The sequence below is a fragment of the Struthio camelus genome, chromosome 5, assembly GCF_040807025.1.
Source record: "Struthio camelus isolate bStrCam1 chromosome 5, bStrCam1.hap1, whole genome shotgun sequence".
NCBI lineage: Eukaryota > Metazoa > Chordata > Aves > Struthioniformes > Struthionidae > Struthio > Struthio camelus.
The window spans coordinates 55,465,111-55,483,872 of record NC_090946.1 but is presented as its reverse complement, the minus strand read 5'-3'; the positions used below and the strand labels follow the sequence as shown (position 1 = coordinate 55,483,872).

General features: G+C 47.0%; 2 protein-coding genes and 2 long non-coding RNA genes across 17 annotated transcripts in view; 2 read left to right on the top strand and 2 right to left on the bottom strand.

The window, feature by feature from the left end:
* Positions 1 to 6,424, top strand: part of RALGAPA1 (Ral GTPase activating protein catalytic subunit alpha 1) — a 133,423-nt gene extending 126,999 nt beyond the window's left edge. For 7 of the 13 annotated variants that reach the window (XM_068946467.1, XM_068946464.1, XM_068946466.1 and 4 more), the window contains one exon: positions 5,076 to 6,424. Coding sequence is in view for 9 of the 13 variants with exons in the window: in XM_068946464.1 (XP_068802565.1) it covers positions 5,076 to 5,230 (155 nt within the window). In the remaining 4 variants the exon portion in view is untranslated. Of the gene's footprint in view, positions 1 to 3,344; positions 3,460 to 5,075 lie in introns of all 13 variants that reach the window. The other 6 variants (XM_068946465.1, XM_068946462.1, XM_068946456.1 and 3 more) reach the window with 1 other exon arrangement.
* On the bottom strand, positions 5,561 to 9,991 carry INSM2 (INSM transcriptional repressor 2). Its single transcript, XM_068946468.1, has one exon. The coding sequence runs from the start codon at positions 9,989 to 9,991 to the stop codon at positions 8,597 to 8,599; it is 1,395 nt and encodes a 464-aa protein (XP_068802569.1). The 3' UTR covers positions 5,561 to 8,596.
* Positions 5,561 to 18,750, bottom strand: LOC138067501 (uncharacterized). Of its 2 annotated transcripts, none has more exons than XR_011141578.1 (3): positions 18,575 to 18,750; positions 10,423 to 13,585; positions 5,561 to 6,689 (listed from the first exon to the last, which is right to left on the bottom strand). It is a non-coding gene; the product is annotated as an uncharacterized lncRNA (long non-coding RNA). The 2 variants fall into 2 exon arrangements; XR_011141579.1 differs by lacking the exon at positions 5,561 to 6,689 and having other exon boundaries at positions 10,362 to 10,493; positions 10,672 to 13,585.
* Positions 11,018 to 17,383, top strand: LOC138067502 (uncharacterized). The gene is made up of 3 exons (XR_011141580.1): positions 11,018 to 11,100; positions 14,356 to 14,545; positions 14,792 to 17,383. It is a non-coding gene; the product is annotated as an uncharacterized lncRNA (long non-coding RNA).
* Positions 18,751 to 18,762: the final 12 nt, after the last annotated feature.

The following is an 18,762-nucleotide window of genomic DNA, read 5'->3' as shown; positions in this document are numbered from 1 at the left end:
TCAGTATAGTAAGCTCTATAAAGAAGGGGGTCTCTCTAAATTAGTCTCGTACCTGAGATGCTAGCAGAAGAGGTTTTGCTCCCAGCAGTCGTTCATGTATTTTCAAGTCATTGTTCAGAACAATCCAACTGCCCCAATCCCAAAGTAAGTGAGGTTGCCAACTTAGAAGTAAAGAAGCAGGGGAATGTAGAGGTAATGATACTTTAGCCTTGCACAGGAGAAATTCAAATTCAGTAGCTTGATAAAATAGCCAGCATCATAATCTCCTCTGCTCTTCATTTGCTGTGTAACTTTGAATAGATAACTTAATCTTTCTGGCCCTCTGTTACCCCTTTACAGATGAGAATGATGGTGCTTTTCTCACTGTAGGATAGTCTAAGCAAGACTCTTGGTGGTGGCGGTTGCAGTTTGTGTTCTGAAGCACAGCTGCAGTACAAAAATGTATTACGGAGGCTGTATGTCTGGCAGGGCTGGGAAGAGCTTCCCATTATCCCTTCTCCAGTCCAGACTTATGAAGAACTTCTTTCATTTCAAATCAGAACAAAATCACAAAAAGGACTGAAATTTTCCAAAAATAACACATTGGAAGAACTGAAGCTCAATCTTTACAGATTTCTGAACTATTTTCCTTGAGTCAGCCACCTGGGGCGTGGGAAGGTGGGCACTTTGAGGCAATAGTGTGGACTGCCAGAGACCCAAACGAATCAACTCTGTACATTTAATGAACTTGGTCCAATGAAAAAATAAATGTGATAATCCAATTTAAAAAACTTCCTATGCATATGCACAAAGGGATGAAATTAAGGCTCTATATGCAATTTTAATTCTGACATTTCCTAGCTTGCAAATGTTTGGCTTAACAAATTGAATGTCTGTAACAGCATTTTCCATGTGTTAATTCCTTCCATGTTTGCTTTGTTTAAGGCATTAGGGCAAAAGGAGAAATTCTGTAATACTAATCAATGGCCACATGATTCATCAGCAAAATTATAACCTGTAGATCCAACACCAACCTCCGCAAATTGAGATAGCTCACTGATTTGTAGCAGTAGTAAGCTGTCTAACCTCTGCCTGAACCTCTACTAGTGGAAAGATGGGAAGTTTTGCCAATGAGCTTCACAGATCTTTGCTTGCACAGAGGATCTGGTTGACCAAGAAGTCGTGTTTCCAGCCAGGTTCTGAGGAGCATCCTTTATGGAGCATAGGTTCTTCTGCTCACTCCCCATGAACTTGGTCCTTCTTGCTCTGTTCTTCATGTGTGGCTCTTAATTCTCACTGCCCTACCCACTTCCAGTCTCCCAGATCTTTAGGCTGCTCAGCCTCTCCTCCTCACCCGCTCCATTTGCTTTGCAGCTGCTTTTGCAGTCTTTTTCTCTGGATCCCCTTCTTGCTTCCTTTCTTCAATTTTTGGGAGATTTAATACCTTGACTCTAGCAAGGCTCTGCTGAGCATATGTTTATTGGGGCTGACAACTCGTCCAGATTTAGACCAGTATTTGTAAGAGGGGCAGAAGGTACATGCTGTACAAAATATTACCCTGAAGACCCTGAAGTTGAGGTAGGGGACTAAAGTATCTTAAAAAGTCATTGAAATTTGCTAATATGCGCAAATGGTGTTCCCCTCTTTTGTCATTCTCAGAAATGGCACTCTGGAAAACGTTGATCCAAGCAACTGGTGTGGTAGAGCTGAAAGTACTGAGAGTAGTCAGGACATGCAGTATGTCAGCACCCTTTCAGACTTTAACTCTGTGCATTTTTCACCTTTTGGAAAGTCAGATTTGACCAGCAAGATGCAAACTTTTACTCTATCAGAATTTATTACGACAAAAAAGAGCATGCTATGATATGTGTGGATTCCTCCAATTTCACTTTTAACTCAAAAGTGCAGGTGTAATCAGTATTCCATTTTACATTTAAATAGTTAATTTCTGAGTCAGATAGCCAACATAGCTTTTTAGAAGAGCCTAAAAATTTCAAATAGAATGTGAAAATATCTAATTTCAACTTTGCTGTTTAATTTCTTTCTTCATAAACAATTGAAGCAACTTTATATTATGGCCCCAAAATATCATAGCTCATCAAATTTCTTTATTCCAGTCTGGTCAATTGTCAAACCTAGGAGATGAAAAAAAAAAAAAAAAAAAAAAGGTTCACTTTATGACATTTTTCAAACTCTTCAAAATGTTAATACGTCTTTTTTTATTTAATACTTTCTGATTCTAAGTCAGTTGTCAACAAAGCGTCTTATTTAACCCTATTTTTATATTTTGGGTAACTAAACGTTTCAGTATAGAAATAGAAAGACAGAACATTTTACCCTAAAGATTTAAAGTTTAAAAACTATGAGGGGGAAGATCTCACAGAATTTGTATATACCACATTTAATATCCACGTGTGTGTGTGTGTGTGTGTGTGTGTGTGTGTATTCATATCTAAAATCCAAAGAAATTGAGTTATTAAACAGTCTGTTGATTGCTGTCAGACTAAAATATATTTTAAGTGCCATTATTCTTCACTCTTCTGGTGTGATACGTTCAGATGTGAAAATCACTTATGTCTTCTGTTCTTCAGTAAATCTGAGTCAGTTTTTTTTTGAATGGGATTACATGTAAATCTGTGCTTTCTGATATCTGTCGCAGGAATTATACACAAAATTTCAGGGGGACAAGAATAATATCTTAATCAAAATAGCAATTTTTAAAGGTGTTCTTTATCCAATGTGACACTCTTGATAAAATTTCACACTACAATTTTACCCTTTGACTCAGACTAACTAGCTTAAATACTATGTTTTTTCTCCTTTGCGTGATTTCAGGAGTCTCATGTTGAGACTGGCTGTAATTCTAGCATACTTAAAAATGTGAAACAGCTGGGGAGCAGAAGCCATATATCAAGTTGCTATTTGTTTTTCCTTCTAGATTGTGTGTATGTGTGTGAGTATTTAACTGTTTTCACAGACTTTTAATAAAGCATTTGAGACAATGTTTAGGATGTATCTCAGTTGCTATAAAAAGGTTGCTGGATCTAGATAATGTTATAGAATTCTTTTCTTTCTCTCTCTCTTCCTTTTTTTCTTGTAATGCTTAGTTGGTAAGTATGACACCTGATTTCAGAGCTGTTGCTTCATTGCACATAACTAACTCATCACTCTCTTTAACCTGTAGCATGAACAGCAATTACATAATGAAATTCTAAATTCTGTTTCCTGTGCTCATCTGTTAATACCCTTCAATCTTTGCGATTCGTGTCTCATGTCTCACACCTGTTATCTTTTATCTTTTCTCCTCCCCCTGCCTCACTTCTTTCCACTTCTCCTTCCTCATCACTTCTTCATTCTCAACAAAGAAAGAAATGCTGTGATATTTCTTCTCCTTCCAAAACCTCCACTAGAAAGCATTGGCCACATCAAGGTAAAGGGCAAAGGCTTGAAACGGAAGGTCTTTCACGCTAGCTGTGAATGGTATGCTGTGCAAAACAACAACGGTTATTTTCTATTCTCTAACTTCCACCATTTCAAATGCTTTAATTCCTTGTAAAATTAGAACAAGATAGAATTTCAGAAAATGAGAGTGCATGTTTCCCTGCTTGCCTTTTTTTTTTTTTAAATAAGGCACAGTGAGTCAGGCATTATCATGCTTTTCCAGATTGTTTGGCAATGAAGTACCTAGTTCATGAACAGAATTACTGTCACCAGCTGGGGAACAAATAGCAGCCCTTTTTCCTCCCTGTCACTTCGATGGGTCGTGTCAGTTTGAACAAGATAGAAAGTATTGTGTCGTCTCTTTGGAGCAGGCAGGTGATGGACCAGACAAGGAAGGCATTCAGGTTGCTAAATCATTTAGCTTTATGACAATATATTTTAAATGTACTGTTAGACTTCTTGCTTGATGACCTGTGATTTTCTTTTGGACGAATCTTTCAAAATAAATTATGTTCAGTTTTGAATTTTTGTTTTTGCACCCATTGTATGTAGAACGTATGCTGAGGGAGAGAGATCTTTCGTTCTGGTTGTTGCATTATTATTTTAAAGAATTACCACTAGTAGTATGATGTGAAAGAAATAGCAAATGACATTCTGGCTTACTGAAGTCAGCAGGGATTTTTTCTATAGAATTCTACAGGACTAGGCTTCCGTCCATAATTTGTACAGGTCAGAAGTGATCAGTAGGGATTGAGGTAATTGAGTTCAATCAGTCTGTCAGTCTCTGTAAACAGCTAATTAAAATACAGTTTAGTTTTGTGTATGTGAGTCCATAGTGTTAATTTTTTTTTCCTGTACACAGGAAGGAGAATGTAATTCTGATTTTAGATTTTCTCCTTTTCCTTTTGTGTCTCTTTATGGAAAAGGATTTTGAGATGGAGGATTCTGATAGTCTGCTTGTAAGGAGAAGAGCTCTGGAAAAAAGGGCTCAGGGCCCACTGTAGAGTAGCTCTGGGTGCTTGGGTAATGAACTGCATACTGTAATCTCAAATTCATCTTGTTCCTTTTACAAAGAAAATGTGATGTATAGTGCATCATTTAGCATGATCTGTTCAAGCTTCTGCCTTGCGGGCCCTGTAGGAATTTACCTTTTGAAGCTCTGACTCACGATTAGATGGGAGAAGATTATTTACTCTCCCAATTCACCCCCAATTCACTCCACCTCTTCAGCTGCATTCCCAGAACTCCCTTCATGCGCAATGAGCTGTAAACCTTCGTGTTGTCATTAAAGATTGAATTCTTCTGGGTTATGGTTTGAATAGGAACTCCCCATCCCTACTAGGGAACTTGAGGTGTTAGTTCTCCTGGTTGGCAGGATGATGTTGCCCGTTTCAGTGCTGTCTCAGTTGCAGAGAGCGAGGGTTTTCTGCAGTCTTGTAGCTGAGTGGTTTCTGGCATCATCTTTTCTCTAGAGGTGAATTTGTGGCAGTTGCTAGCTCCATGTGCAGGACAGTCTCCCACAGCTGGTAAAGGGCTAGTATATGCTGTGGGATTGACAGCAGCACTGAAATTCCCATTGCCCCTTGTGCATAGCCCCCCTTGCTGCGCGCGTGGACGACGGCACTGACAGGTCCGGTTCTTGCTGTCCTCTGCAGGCTTCTGCCCAGAGACTCAGCTGGGAGAAACTCCAGCAGCAGCAACAGCGCAGGCGGATGGAACAGACTTAGCCTCTCCAATGTCTCCTCGGACTAGCAAGAGCCGAATGTCCATGAAACTACGCCGCTCCTCTGGCTCAGCCAACAAGTCCTAAGCATTGAGTTACCTGCAGCTTTCTAATAAACAGTGAGCAGCAGCCCTTCTCACACTGACTCACAGCTTTCAGTTAAAGGATAATGTCTCTAATGTGTGTGCACCCCTTTCCCAGCATACCCCCTGTTTTGTAAGTTTATTTTAAGCAGTGACACTGGAATTTTACTTTAATATTTTATCTTTTGTTTTTTATCATACTCCAGGCTACTTTTTTTTTTTCAGTGCCATTTGTTCTCTGCACCTTTTACCTTCCTGGATGATTGTGATATCTAACAGTAGTCATTTTTAACTCTGGTTGATCTTGAGTCATATATGGGATTGGAGACTGCAGTTTGATTACACTATATTTATTATGCCCCATTGCAATTTTCTCTGTAACAAAGAAATAAATATGTACAATTTGAAAATGAATGTACAATTTTAAATTGAAGTTGCATTTGTAAAGTCCTTGTCAGATGTCACGTTGTTAATGCACAGGATGTGTACAGATTATTTATGTTAAGAGTAAAATACTTAAACAGCCTTCAAGCATTTCAGAGTCCAAATGAAGTAACTTGTTAGAAGCACCAACTCTTTCTTCACAAAGCAATGTATCGTTTCATAACTGGAGGTGATGCCATAACCTATGCCGGAAAACCAGAAAAAAAAAATCACTGTGCTGAAATTCTACTTATGCTTGGCTTCCAAATATTTTTATAATGTTTGCTTTTCAAAGTGATATCAATAGTAAATGCCATTAAGTTTCATATTTTGTAGCCTTTATCACTGGGCTGCTGGGTCTAGATGTATATTATCGTTTCAAACATTTGGGGGGGGAGGGGGGGAAAGCACTTTCCTGATGTAAATTCATTGCTCTGAGGATGTGTACTACGGAAGAAAAGGGAACATGCTCCAGGAGTCTGACCTGAAATGCTTATGATTCCAACCTTGTAAGTGCAGATTAGTACACGCATTGCAACACCCATCCAGAGGTATTTTCCTACAGAAGATGAAATGCTCACATTTTGAGTCTGGCAAACAACGAATGCTGTAACAAAATGTAGCATGGCATCGGTACTAACTGCATGTGTAAATGTATCATATCAGCAACAATAGAAATATAAATTCTGTATTGTCATTCATGTAGTATCTACAAATTTGTAATGGTTAAAGAAAAGACATGCTATTTAATAATACAATAAAAATATTCTTACCACCTTTTGTATATTATTCATTCACTTCAGTGATTGGATTCTTGCTCCAGTTTATGTAAGAGCAGCTTACTACAGGTGAAGTAGTAAGTTGATATACAGCTTAATTTTCATTCATGTTAGAAACTTGGTGCATACGCAAAGTTATTCGGGAGCTCTTTCCTTATCTTCTGTTGCATGAAAGCTGCATTGAAAACTTGTCCCCAGATTCAGCAGATGCAATACATGAAGCTCTTCAGATAATGGTACTGCAGGCCGGTTGTTCGAGTGCTAATTGTGGGAACAGGTAATAATCACTAGGTTTCTGTGTGATCTGTAGCCCTTTGACAGTGCAAGTAGAGAAGGGAGACTGATAGCTTAAAAAAAACATAGTGACCTTCTCCACAGGAGAACTTATTTAAGGAGATAAATGGGTATTTTTATCTAAGCCTCAGTTATCAAGAAATGATTGGAAAATGCACAACTTAAAATAACATGTTTTATTTCTGGTATATGAGAATGGTGAACTGTAAGTTTAGCCACCTTCCTCAGGCATAACACCTTGGCTGCTTTAGGTTATATTGTATTAAATTCATTTCTTCCGAGTCCTGGAACCAAAATGAGGAAGAAAGTCTGCAAAAGCACATTTGAAATAAAGCACTTAAAGCTTGCTTTCAGCCTTCAGGCATGATATACATGACTCTTCTGTGTAACAATATACAAAAAGTAGGGAAATAATTGCTTTAGAGGGTACTAAACAAAAGACTGAACTATTCTGCATGCTCATTTCATAGACAATGTTATAACAAAGGCTATGGCTCCGATCAGTTCGTCTCTTCAGAAATTGTCAAATGACCCACTTTTCCCTGCTGATTTGGAGAAAAGCATTAGCTTTCTTTTAAGTCGTGTATTGAATTTGCTTGTCCTTATTTTTGGCCTCATCTGCTATCACATTTGGAAACAAGCACTAGCATGTGAAAATAAACAAACAAACAAACAAACAAAGGCTGCAAAGTCAGTAGCTGGTAAATTTTACAGTATTTCAAAGCGTTTGGCCAGACCACCATTAAAGCCAGGAAATATGTGCGCTTGGTTGCTTTGCTAAAGGTAGGGCTAATTAGGGAGAAGGAAGGTAGCCTGTTGCCCGCGCTTCAGCAACATATCAAAAGACTGTTTCATGTTCTAAATTTAGCTGTTTACAGAAGGCTCGGAGGAGCTCGCCTTCATAGTGGAGGAGAGGGGTTGGAGGCCGCCTGAAAGGCTGGGTGCCGTCCAGGGCCCGTTACCTATGCATGATGCAGGGCTTGGCACGCTCTGCAGAGACCGTACTGCACTTCTTGCTATTGTTGCTGCTGCACTAATAAGCCACTAATAGAGCAGATTTTTGAAACCGGCAGTTGCCGAAGACGTGCGTTTTGCCTACCACACGGTTGCTAGAGTACAGAAACAAATAAGCAGGAGATGCATACTTAGCTATAGAAGATCAACACCTCTTATTTTAATAAGCCGACAGCACGATTAATTTTCCATACGTTTTGCTAGCTAATATATGACTTGACATTGACTTAATATGAACATTTACCTTCTTGACTATCTTAGTACAGGATACAGCAAACGAAACACTTCACAATAAATTAAATCTTGACGCTTAGGGGCTAAGGCTAGTAAAACAAGGAAACTAGATCAGGGTCCTTCATCTCACGAAAAAATAATTCCTCTCTTTAAATATGATATATACAGCTTGTACGTCTATCCGGGGAACGAGAGTAGCTATGGAAGATGTACTTTCAGTGCGGTCGATATCCGCTTGCCCAGTATCTGCCGCGGCCGGCCAGACGCTCCTGGGGCGGCTGCGTGCGCGCTGCCAGGGGCCGGTCGGGCTCGGGCCGTGCGGGCACCTCCGCTCCGTCCTCCCCGGCGGCCCTGGGAAGGCGGCGCGGGGCTCGGGCCGTCCCTCCCTTGCGGGAGCCGCGGCAGAGGCTCCGTCCGGCAGCGCCTGTCGGCTACGCCTTCAGCCGCGCTGACAAGGGCGCGAGTTTCGGTGCGCAGCGGCGGGGGGCTGGCGGGGGTGGGGGGGTGCGGGCGGCTGCTCCGCCTTTGTAGCCGTGTACGCACAAACTGCGCCTTTTCCATAGGAATTACAGCTTGGCCGGGACTCGCTCGGCGCGCCCGGGCTCTCGGAGGGATCCTGCCGGGCCCTAGCAGCCCGGCCGGACGGGCACCTGGAGCAGCAGGACCTGCCTGCCCTCGGGCGGGTGGCACTTGGTGGCGTGCCGCGCCAGGCCGGGCGCGCTGAAGAAGGTGGCGGGGCAGTGCTTGCAGGGGAAGCCCTGCGGCTCGCCGCCGGCCGCGCCGCCCTCGGGCTGCGCCGCGGGCAGCAGCAGCTCGTCGCGCACGGCGTGCCACAGCCGGTGCTTGTCCCTGATGTCCGCCGAGGGGAAGCGGGCCCCGCAGAGCGGGCAGGCGAAGGCGAGCGGCCCCCGCTCGGGCGGGCCGCAGGCCGCCGCCCGCGCCGCCTCGTGGGTGCCCAGGTGCTTGCGGAGGTAGGCCTGCCGCCGGAACCGCTTCTGGCAGCACGGGCAGGCGAAGGCCGCCGCCGGGGCCGGGCCGGGGCCGGCGCTGTCCGCGGCGCCGCGGTGCTGACGGGGCGGCGGCGCCGGGGGCGCGGCGGGGCCGCGGGGCCGCCGCTCGGGGCTGTTCTCCTTGCCCGGCGGGGCGGCGGCGCCGTCGGCGCTGGGGCCGGGCCGCGGCTTGTGCCAGCGGCGGTGCGAGGCCAGGTTGGCGGGGCAGCTGAAGATCTTGTGGCACTCGGGGCAGCGGTACTCGACGCGCACGATGCGCGAGCAGCGGTGCTGCGCCAGCGCCAGCGGGTCCGCGTACTGCTCCTTGCACAGCTGGCAGATGAACTCGCCCAGCGGCGTGCGCCCCGTCGGCGGCGGCGGCCCCGGCCCCGGCCCCGGCCCCGGCCGGCCCTCGGGCCCTTCCTCCTTGATGCGCAGCCCCAGCACGGGCGAGGTGGTCACCTCGTCGGCGAAGCTCAGCTTCCGCGTGGCCTTGGCCTTCTTGGCCGGCGCCTTGGCCCGCGACGGCCGCTTCAGCGCGGGGCCCGGCGGCGGCGGCGGCGGCAGCGGCGGCGGCAGCGGCGGGGCGGGCAGCGGCGTGCGGGGCTGCAGCAGGAGCTTCTCGGCCGGCGGGAAGGAGGCGGCCAGCGGGAAGGACTCGGCGGACGCGGGCGAGCTGAGGCACCGCTCGAAGAAAGCGGCGCGGGGCCCCGCCGCGCTGCAGGGCCCCGCCGCCCCCCAGCCGGCCGGGCCCTCCGGCGGGGCGAGCCCGGGGCTCCCGCCCCCGCCGGGCGGCCACGTCGCCGCGGCGGGCGCGGGCGGGGGTGCGGGCGCGGGGCAGGCGGCGGCGGCGGCGCCTTCCTCCTCGTCGCCCTCCTCCTCCTCCTGCGCCCCGTGCCGGGCGGCGGGGCTGCCCCCGGCGGCGGCGGGCGGCGGCGGGGCGGCGGGCGGCGGCGGGTCCCGCTCCCGAGGGCGCGCCCGGTAGGAGCCGCCGGGCCGCCGGCTCCGCTTGACGAGGAACCCGCGCGGCATGGCGGGGCCGGCGGCGGGGCCGGGGCGCGGCGGGAGCGCGGCGCGCAGAGCCCGCGCCGCCTTTATACCCCCGGCGCCCGCTGCCCGCCCGGGCGTCACCTCCCCGCGGCGCGGGCGGCCAATGAGGAGTTGGGGCCGGCGCGGGCGGGGAGGGGCGCGGAGGGGCGGCCGGGCCGCGCCGGGGCTCCCCGCGGCTCCCCGCGCCCCGCCGCCCTCCCGCCCGGCCGGGGAAGGTAGGTGGAGCGGGGCCGAGGCGCTGCCGCGACGGCGCGGCCGCAGCGGGAGCCCCAAACGGAGGGGGAACCCGCCCGCACCGCAAGTGCCCCTGTACTGTTCTTCAGCACCTCCCGCTCAAGAGTTTTCTCCACAAGCAGCCAGAAAGATGTTGGGTCAGGTTGAGCCCCCCCCCCGCAAGGACAGAATTTCCTCACCTGCTCAAAACGCTAAATCCCGGCGAGTACCGTGACTACAGCAGCCCAGCAGCTCCGCTGGTGAGCAGGCTCTGGAGCCCAGGAGGGAAGTAAGCGAGACTGAGTTGCAGCGCAACAAATTGCAGAAGAGCCGAAATCTGCCCCCACCCCCCAGCTGCACTGCACAGCCCGTTTGCGGATACCATGTGTCGAGGGACGGCTTGCACATCGATGAAGCGGACTAGTAGTGGCATTTGCTAATTCACTAACCTCTTTTGAATGCTGTTGCTCCAGTAGAGAATAGAGTACAATAGCAGCACTTTGTCGACAGCTGCTCTGACCCTACTTTGTGTTATATCAGCATCTCCCTTTGCGGTCACTCTTTTATCTCAGATCAGTTTTGAAGGCAGGACAGACCTGTCCTTAGTGGAGACCTACTGCTTCTGGCATACACAAGATGGCGTGCTGTTGAAAATGAGCACGGTGAAGCCTTATTCCGTTTTTGTTCACGGACAGACACCCCAAGCCACGTCAGAGCAGTTGGGCTGACCGCAAGGAAAACGTCTTCTAGCAGAAGAAACTGCAGAGCGTAAAGAGAAAGGGAGAATCGACACCTCAAGATCAAGCTTTTTTTCAGAAATGGCAAGAAAGATTTGAGGCCCTCATGCAAGAGCAGGATTTCCCCTGCCTGCTCAAAATGTAATTGCTATGTAATTGCTCTGATTATAGCGCCTCAAAAAATTCCTAATCATGTTTTACATTACTCTCCTCTTCCATTTTCCCCCATTGTCATTGCTGCACTGACTTTTAGATTAGATTATGAAGTCTGTGGGCCAGAGAGCAACTGGTGATAGTACAAACTATTTTAATTGGAACCGGTGAGTCGTGTTGCAGCAAAGTTAGATCACTCTATAGACTGCACAGTTTTTTCCTAATATTTGATTTAACCTTTGTAACTGGGACTTCCCAGTTACATATCTCACTGAGTAACTGTATCTCTGGTTACGTAGCCACTATCTTATACCGTTCCCCAAGCAGTGCATGAATAGTTCTTTCAGTTTCTCCCTGTAAGCTAATGCACCCGTAATCACTCATTCACTTTTGTCATGCTGCAAAAAAAGTTTGTTGCAGGGACATCCGTCTTTGCTTCTGTCCTGAGAGGTGAGGAACCTAACTATGCACTTTCCTATTCACCTAATTAGGCATTTTCCTACTTACAGAGGAGTAGCCATAGGTGAAGTAAGCGCCAGCTGGACAGCAGGTGCATTGAGTGCACTTACTGGGACTCCAAACATTTTTCCAATAAAAGCTATGTAACCTGGAGGTTGGAGCTGCCTTGGGGGTTTCTTTAGCCCCCCAGTGGTCATGGGTTGGAGGTCACAAGAAGGCTGTGGGGTAGTTTCAGCTCTCCCCTCCCGGAGTAGCAGAGGTCAAATCTACCGCCCCAGAGCAGCCTTGGGTGGCAGCGCCTTCTCCGCCAACAGATGGGGTGGGACCCAAAACTGAAGCGCCTGTTCATCTTCTCATCGGTACGTGCAACAACAGCTGCCAATTCCAGCAGATCTCCAAGAAAAATACTGGCAAATTTGTTTTGGGGTTCCTAATGTTGCGGCCACCTTGTGAACCATGCCTGAATTGATCTCAGAGAATCTGCTGTTTTTCCTCCCCTGCCCCATCTCCATTGCTGGCTTCTAGTTGCTTGGCTCCCGTTTACAGTTTCTTTATAGATTACTTCACCTCCCCATTCACAAGTGAGTTTAACCATGGTAACTGTCAGTACAGTGGGCACTGTTTCTGAGCCTTCTGAATTGTTCCATGGCTTTATGCTCTTACCTTCAGCTTTTAATCCTTTCAAAATACTTATAATTAGAAAACTTCAGATAATCTAAATATTTAAGTCTCCTCTCCCTCCCAAAAAAAGAATTCTGTGGAAATTTGCTGAATTTTTTTTTCCACTGAATTTCCATTAGCCTCATTACATAGCCATGAGCGCAGCACTTAACCCGTCTGAACATCTTAGGAGAGGGGAACTTTATTTAAAGCTGAGGGTTTTCTAAGCAAGAACTTGAGCGATGTCAGGAGAACCGACTAATTTAAAGGCTGACCATACAACAGTGTTCTCTAGGGCCTGATAAGGTTAGGTTAGACTTGATCAAACATTTTGGTAAAAGATTCCTCCTAGAGTAATGCTTGTCTGGTATCACCACTTGCATATGAGGGTTATTCTTAGACGACCTTGGATTAGCCAAGGGGTTAATCCCACAGTCGTGGAAAACCAAAGTTCCAGCTAAAAAGGACAATAACTAATGAGTCTAGCAGAAAGGGCACAGTCTCTCCCAAGGAACCCGCAGGGGTTTAAACGCAGGGAAACAGTTCCTTCTGTTCCGTCCTTTGCTTCCTCAGACCATTCCCTCCTTTCTGATTTGGTTTAAATGCTGGTATATCCAGGAACTGGAAACATGACTTGTGTGCTGCTACCCAGCTCTGCACGCACCGTCGCTCTTCCTCCCGTTCGGCACAAGCTTTGTGTCTCATGTTAACGTACTTCTACCATCATTTATAACCTTCCTGATAAACTAAGCCTGTATCAGACCATTCAAGCGCTTACCAAGATTCAGAGTTCAGATGCAATTACAGTTGAATCAAACTCCTTAGGGCCTTCTAAAGCCATCACAAACTTCAGATTCCTCTGAGTATCTCCCAGAGTCAAAAGCTGACACCAAACAGAAATGAGTCCAGAAATTAGAAGTGCAAACTTCTGGGGGGGAGTTTCCCAGCAAAGCCCCCGGCAGCTCGTGCCCGGCGTGCCTCGGGACGGGGCCGTCCTGAGTGCTCCAGCGCCCACAGCGAAATCTGGGGCTGTGAGCGCCAACGACTCAGTTGCAAGGCAGAAATGGCGTTTCTAACAGCCAGATTTGTAACTCTACAAGGCTCTGTAGGCCAGGACTAACACCTTGTGTTACACCTGGTTACGGACTGGGAGCCTGCCTAGACAATGGAAAAGAAGTGTAATATGTTCTCTGAACAAAACATTGTTAAGCAAGCAGGCAGCGGCATTTGATGTTTCTGAACGTCTTCGGGCATAAACAGAAACAGGAATGTGTGACAGCAATCCCGGCTGGCAAGGAGAAGGTCTTGGGTGAGGTCTGGTTCTCAGAGAAACGGCTGAAAACCTTTCTGGAGGCTGAAGGGGCAGAAAGAAAAAGAGAAATGCCTTTGGCCACTTAATAAAAGAGAAAATAACCACAACTTTAAAAAATAAGAGTTAAAAATAAAATAGAAAAGAACTGTAAGCAAAGGATTAAAGAGTATTTCTCTCCTTCATGTTTCCCCTCCCCACCACAAAAAAATTGCTGTGGGAATTTTTTAGCCCATCGACTTTTTTATATTTTAGGATTTCAAATGAAGTTGACTTTCAAAATCTTCCCTCAACATCTGGTTTATAATTAAAGAACCAGTAAATAGAAGGGAGACAGAAGTAGCCTGAGATGACTGTCCTTGATACAAGGCTCTATAACAATATAGCAAGATGAGCGATAGCACCCTGAGGCTCGAGCACTTACACAAACAAAATAGAGGCTGTTTTTGGTGGCAGCACAAGCCATTTAATCTTCCTCGTAGAAGTAGGCTGACAATTATCTTGCTGCAGTTGGGGATTCGATGCTGGTGACAGACATTGAAGGAAATATCTGCATTATGAGGATATGTGTTGTCTAATATAACTGACCTTGCCGGTACGTTAATTGTGTTTTACCTGAGAACAATCTGCCTCAAGGGAAATATTAAGCTACCAGCCGCTGTGTTTTCTTTACTGCTCAAATATTAACAAAAAAAGGTTTACATAATAGAAAGTATGAAGCACTTCGTTCTGTGAAGGTACTTGGACTAGAGGGATTTTTAAGGGATTTTAAAAACACTATGAAAACATTCACCTCCTTCCTTTTTGACAAACAGTTATGGTATGAACGTCGCCACACCGCCAGCACCGAGCAGATGCGGCTAGGCCAGCGACGCCGCAGCCTCGGGAGGACCGAGGGCAGCGTTGGGGCTGTATCACCGTGCCCCGTATGGCTCTTGCCCACCTACGTCTGCTGTCGCTGGTCCTGGGGGTACCAGGCCCTCTGACCCACGTTCCCAAACTCACGTGAGTCATCAAAGAGCCTGGATGGGACCATTCCGGCTTTCGTTATCTCATTACTACCTTCAGCTACTGTCCCACAGGCTGAAGCCATTTGCCATTACAATTTTACTTGTAATGGAGTTATTTATTGATCTTGCTGTATCATAATTAGGAAGCTTTGGCTTCCTTCGGCATGAGATACTCAGCAGTCTGTTTTCTACAGATATCATTATGTGTTGTAACTCACTGAAAAACATACTCCTTTTGCAGAAAAGCTACGGTTATTGTGTGAATAGCAGTAGTGGCCTTCAACGGGATCAAGTCCCAGCTGCGCTACGTGCAGACGTACATGCAGACAGGCGGATGGGTCTGGATGCGATGAGCGGAGCAACGGAGGAGACACAAGGCAAGAGCACGGGAGGGGGGGAGGAGGAAGCCTCTGGCTGGCTTTTTCTGCCAGTGCAGTTTCCTGGGGGAAGCAGGGCCAGACGGGTGCCAGCGCACGGGGAGCAGCAGCACCGCAGTCACAGGCGGGGAGAGGGCAGTCTCGGCCATGACCACAGGTGAAGTCGAGCAGACTAGCTTAAATAAATCCCTAACGTTTAAAAGTTAGAGATAAACTTAGGTGAGCTGAATCTGACCCAAGGAGCTGGGATAGGACACCGCCATGGAGCGTGCTGCTACTGTTGCAGTTTACCTCCGAATAAAACACAGGCCCTGGCTCCCAGCCTTTCTCCCTGGGGCTCTGGGTGGCCTGGCAAGTAGCTATTTTGCCTGTAGCCATGTAGCTAACAGGAGCTGTATCTCTGCCCCTTGCACCTTTGGTGCTCAACAGCAAAGGCAGCTGCCATCTTGCTAATGATTTTGGAGCTTGATACTAAAAAGCTTAAAAAAAGCTCTCTCCTGTCCTCAGAAACGTCATCTTTGTTCCTTCTTCCTGTGTTGACTAAATAAATCTGAAGCAAATTGGCTTTGCTCTTAAGATACAGCACTGAGCATATCCCAGTTGTTCCCATGGGGTTCCCAGCCTCCTAGGACTATCAAATTTGGGCACGGTTTTGATGCTTTTTTTCTCCACACAGCGCTGCCATCACCTGGCCTCCTTATCTGCTCTGTGCTCCTGTGCCCTCTGATGGGGGAAAAACTCCTGTGGAAAGTGTTACAACCTAACAGCAACTTCCTCCAGAAAATTCCTCTGCCACAGAGGAGGAACAAGCAATGCCCCACGGCTGTCGCCTCGGATGTTTCTCACACAGCTGCTCCATGGCACCCTGCCTACTTCCCCCTCACTTCTGTCAGGTTCCTTCAGATTCACAGACCCGTCTCCTGCCTGGGCTGCAGATGACTCCCACCGGAAGAGCGCCATTTCAGCTTTGCTTTCCTACGCAGAGGAATTGCAGGAATTATTGAGGAATAAGTTGCAGGGACCTCCTGGCCCTTGCAAAGCAGAGGGCAACATAGGGGCCATAACCATGAGCAGCACCAGTTACAAAGGCAGATGGTGCAAGAAGGACAGTGACAAGGATAGGGAGAAGGAGAAGAAGGAGAGAAAAACAATAGAAGAATTTGACTGGAAACAACTGGACGGAGCGATATCCTGTAGAAACAAGTGGGAAAACTACATCTCAAGGAAATAAAGCCCATCTGAGCTGGGTGCCTGCATCTCATGAGAGCAACAAAGAGGGCAACAGCTCTGGAAACGAAATAACTCTTGTCACTCATTTCAGTGCATGAAATATGAAAAACAAGGGAAAAGAATAAGGAGTGCTGATCCAGAGACCTGGCTGCTCTTTTTAAGAAGCACAGCTCCAAACTCTGCCATCAGCCACCTTGCTGATGTGGGAACCGAGGCCCGGCACCTCCTCTCCGTCGCAGAGCGAGCCAGAGACCTGCGGCAGCCTCCACTCGGAGGCTCTGCCCATCCTCGTCCCGGCGGGGACGGCCGGGAGTGACCTTCCTCCCAAAGAGTGCAGAAAAGGAAAAGTGTGACAGTATTTCAGGATGACCTACAGCTAAAGCTTGTGCTCCAAATCCGCTTTCTTTCCCGGGAACAGGGCCTTTCCAGAGGGGGGGGAGGGCAGCAGCGTGGCGACCCGAGTGTGGATGTAGCCGAACACAGGGGAACAATCAGCCCAAGTTGGAAATCATTATCTTTTTCAAACCAAACAACTGAGCATCAGTCATTGTTTTGAAAATATTTTCTCCAGCTAGGAGCTATCTATGTTTATTCCAAAGTCAGACAAAACACAGGGGCTTCAAAAAAAGCATCACACTCTTTAAGTACTGCATGCACAAATGATCACTGGCAGTTGCCATGCAAGATGCTCCAGATACATCTGCTTTGCTTCTTTTGTGACATTTGATTAAAGTCTTGCTATCCTGACTATTAATTAAAGTGTTTGGAGGCAAGGCCCAAATTTCACTTAGCCCTCCCAAGTTCACCAGCTCCATACTCCTCCTCCTCCAAATATGTTTTGCTATAAATTACTGGCGCTGTTTCTGTTGATAGTCAACATAATCAAACATTTGTAAGCATGCTGTCTCTTCAATCTGTTCAGTTGATGCACTTTACCTGATCTTTCATTAAAGTAATCAAAACACTTGCTGTGCCGCATCTAATGAATGTTGCATGTATGATTAAGTACTTTCATTCATATTGCAAGTTTGATTTAATGTAATCTGCCTTTCAGACAGCCATTAGCCTAGCTCCTGTGTGAATTCGATTAATTGGCTGAATTCTTCCAGATGTCCATTAAGTATTACAGGAATTTCTATGTAAAAACAGCAGGGACTGTCTAGCACAGAACCAAACAATGATATGTTATATTGCTACCATGACTTACAAAAAGCTGGATTCATTTTCATTAATAAAACATCTGTACTCCTGCACAGCTATGCATCAAGATGCATTTATTTTATATGTTTATTTCTCTTTTGACTATAAATAGGTAGTTAAACAGAAGCACAGTATGTTCAGTTGGAAGATACACAAACAGAAATGCATTAGAAATGGAAATAGAAATAAAGAATAGCTGAGTTAATACTTAAAATAAGGATCAGGCATTGGTAGCAAGCAAGGCAGTGACTGCTTTAGCTGCATGATAGGCATTTTTTTCAGACAGTTATGAATCTGCAAAATAGTTGGCTTCTGGGTTGAAAAGCCCTGTGCCTGGCTTTTGTTTACAAGGCACATCACACCTTTAAGTGTGAGCAAAAAAAATAGTCTAGCATTTTTAAATGGTAGGGGAAAATTGCCATTAGAATAAACAATTCTGGTAAAGTCTCTTCTTGATGCTCAAAATAGGGATTTTCTCTCTTTTTCTTTCCTAAAGCTGTGGTTTAGAAAGGAATCACTTTTTTCCTAAAACATAAAAGACCCTGGAAGCTAGTTTTGACTTCGGTGTCTGCTGCACTGAGTTTGGGCAGGGGATGGTGCTGGTTCGACGGAGGGGAATGCCTGCCTACACATGGCAGGTGAAGTTCATTTAGCTTTGCACTAAAGCACCCAGATCCAAGAGTGTCTTCCCAAAGATCGTGGGAGACCTGAGGGCCTCCCTGCCCCTTTCGTGTCCTTCCCCAAATGCCTTTATTTTCCGTGGAGCGTGAGCGTGGTGCCAGGACCCCCAAAGGGCAAACCCGGGACGCTTTGCAGGAGTTTCACTCTGGCCCTGTGAAATGCAAAACGTCTCCAATCGTGGCGCCGAGTTCAGCACAGCTTCGTTTTCAGACTGTGCTGTAAGGCACCGCAAAGTCTGCGAGCAATAAGTATGCACCTGAAACTACATGTGTACTAACGTGCTGTGCTGAGCCACAGGCTGACAAACTGCGAAGTCACAGCGCTCCAAACGCCTCATAGCTCCTTCCCGGTGATGCTCAGGAAGGCAGCGGTAGGTGCCTGCAGGCTCCACAGAAACGCTCACCCAGAAGGACCACACTAAACCGGTCTATTCCCACTCCTCTCGGGCTGTTTCTTTCCCTGCTGCTGCTCATCCTTAAAAGTATACTTGGTCCTTGAAGCATCACTCCCTCTCTGGGGAAGTTACTGCCACTTACCCCCAGTCTGGATTCGCAGACGCTGGTTGAGGTGAGTTCATCTTCTATTAGCGGGCTCATAGATGTCTCCTGATGGTCTGCTTAGACGAGACATCTAAAACAATATTCTTCAGAAAAAATCAGACTGTGCAACAAGGGGAATCTGTGGACTTGCGAAACTGCAATGCTTGTTTTCTTCTGATAGGTCA

Bases quoted from the DNA above. Each gene is read 5' to 3' on its own strand.
- INSM2 (XM_068946468.1), bottom strand. From the start codon at position 9,991: ATGCCGCGCGGGTTCCTCGTCAAGCGGAGCCGGCGGCCCGGCGGCTCC.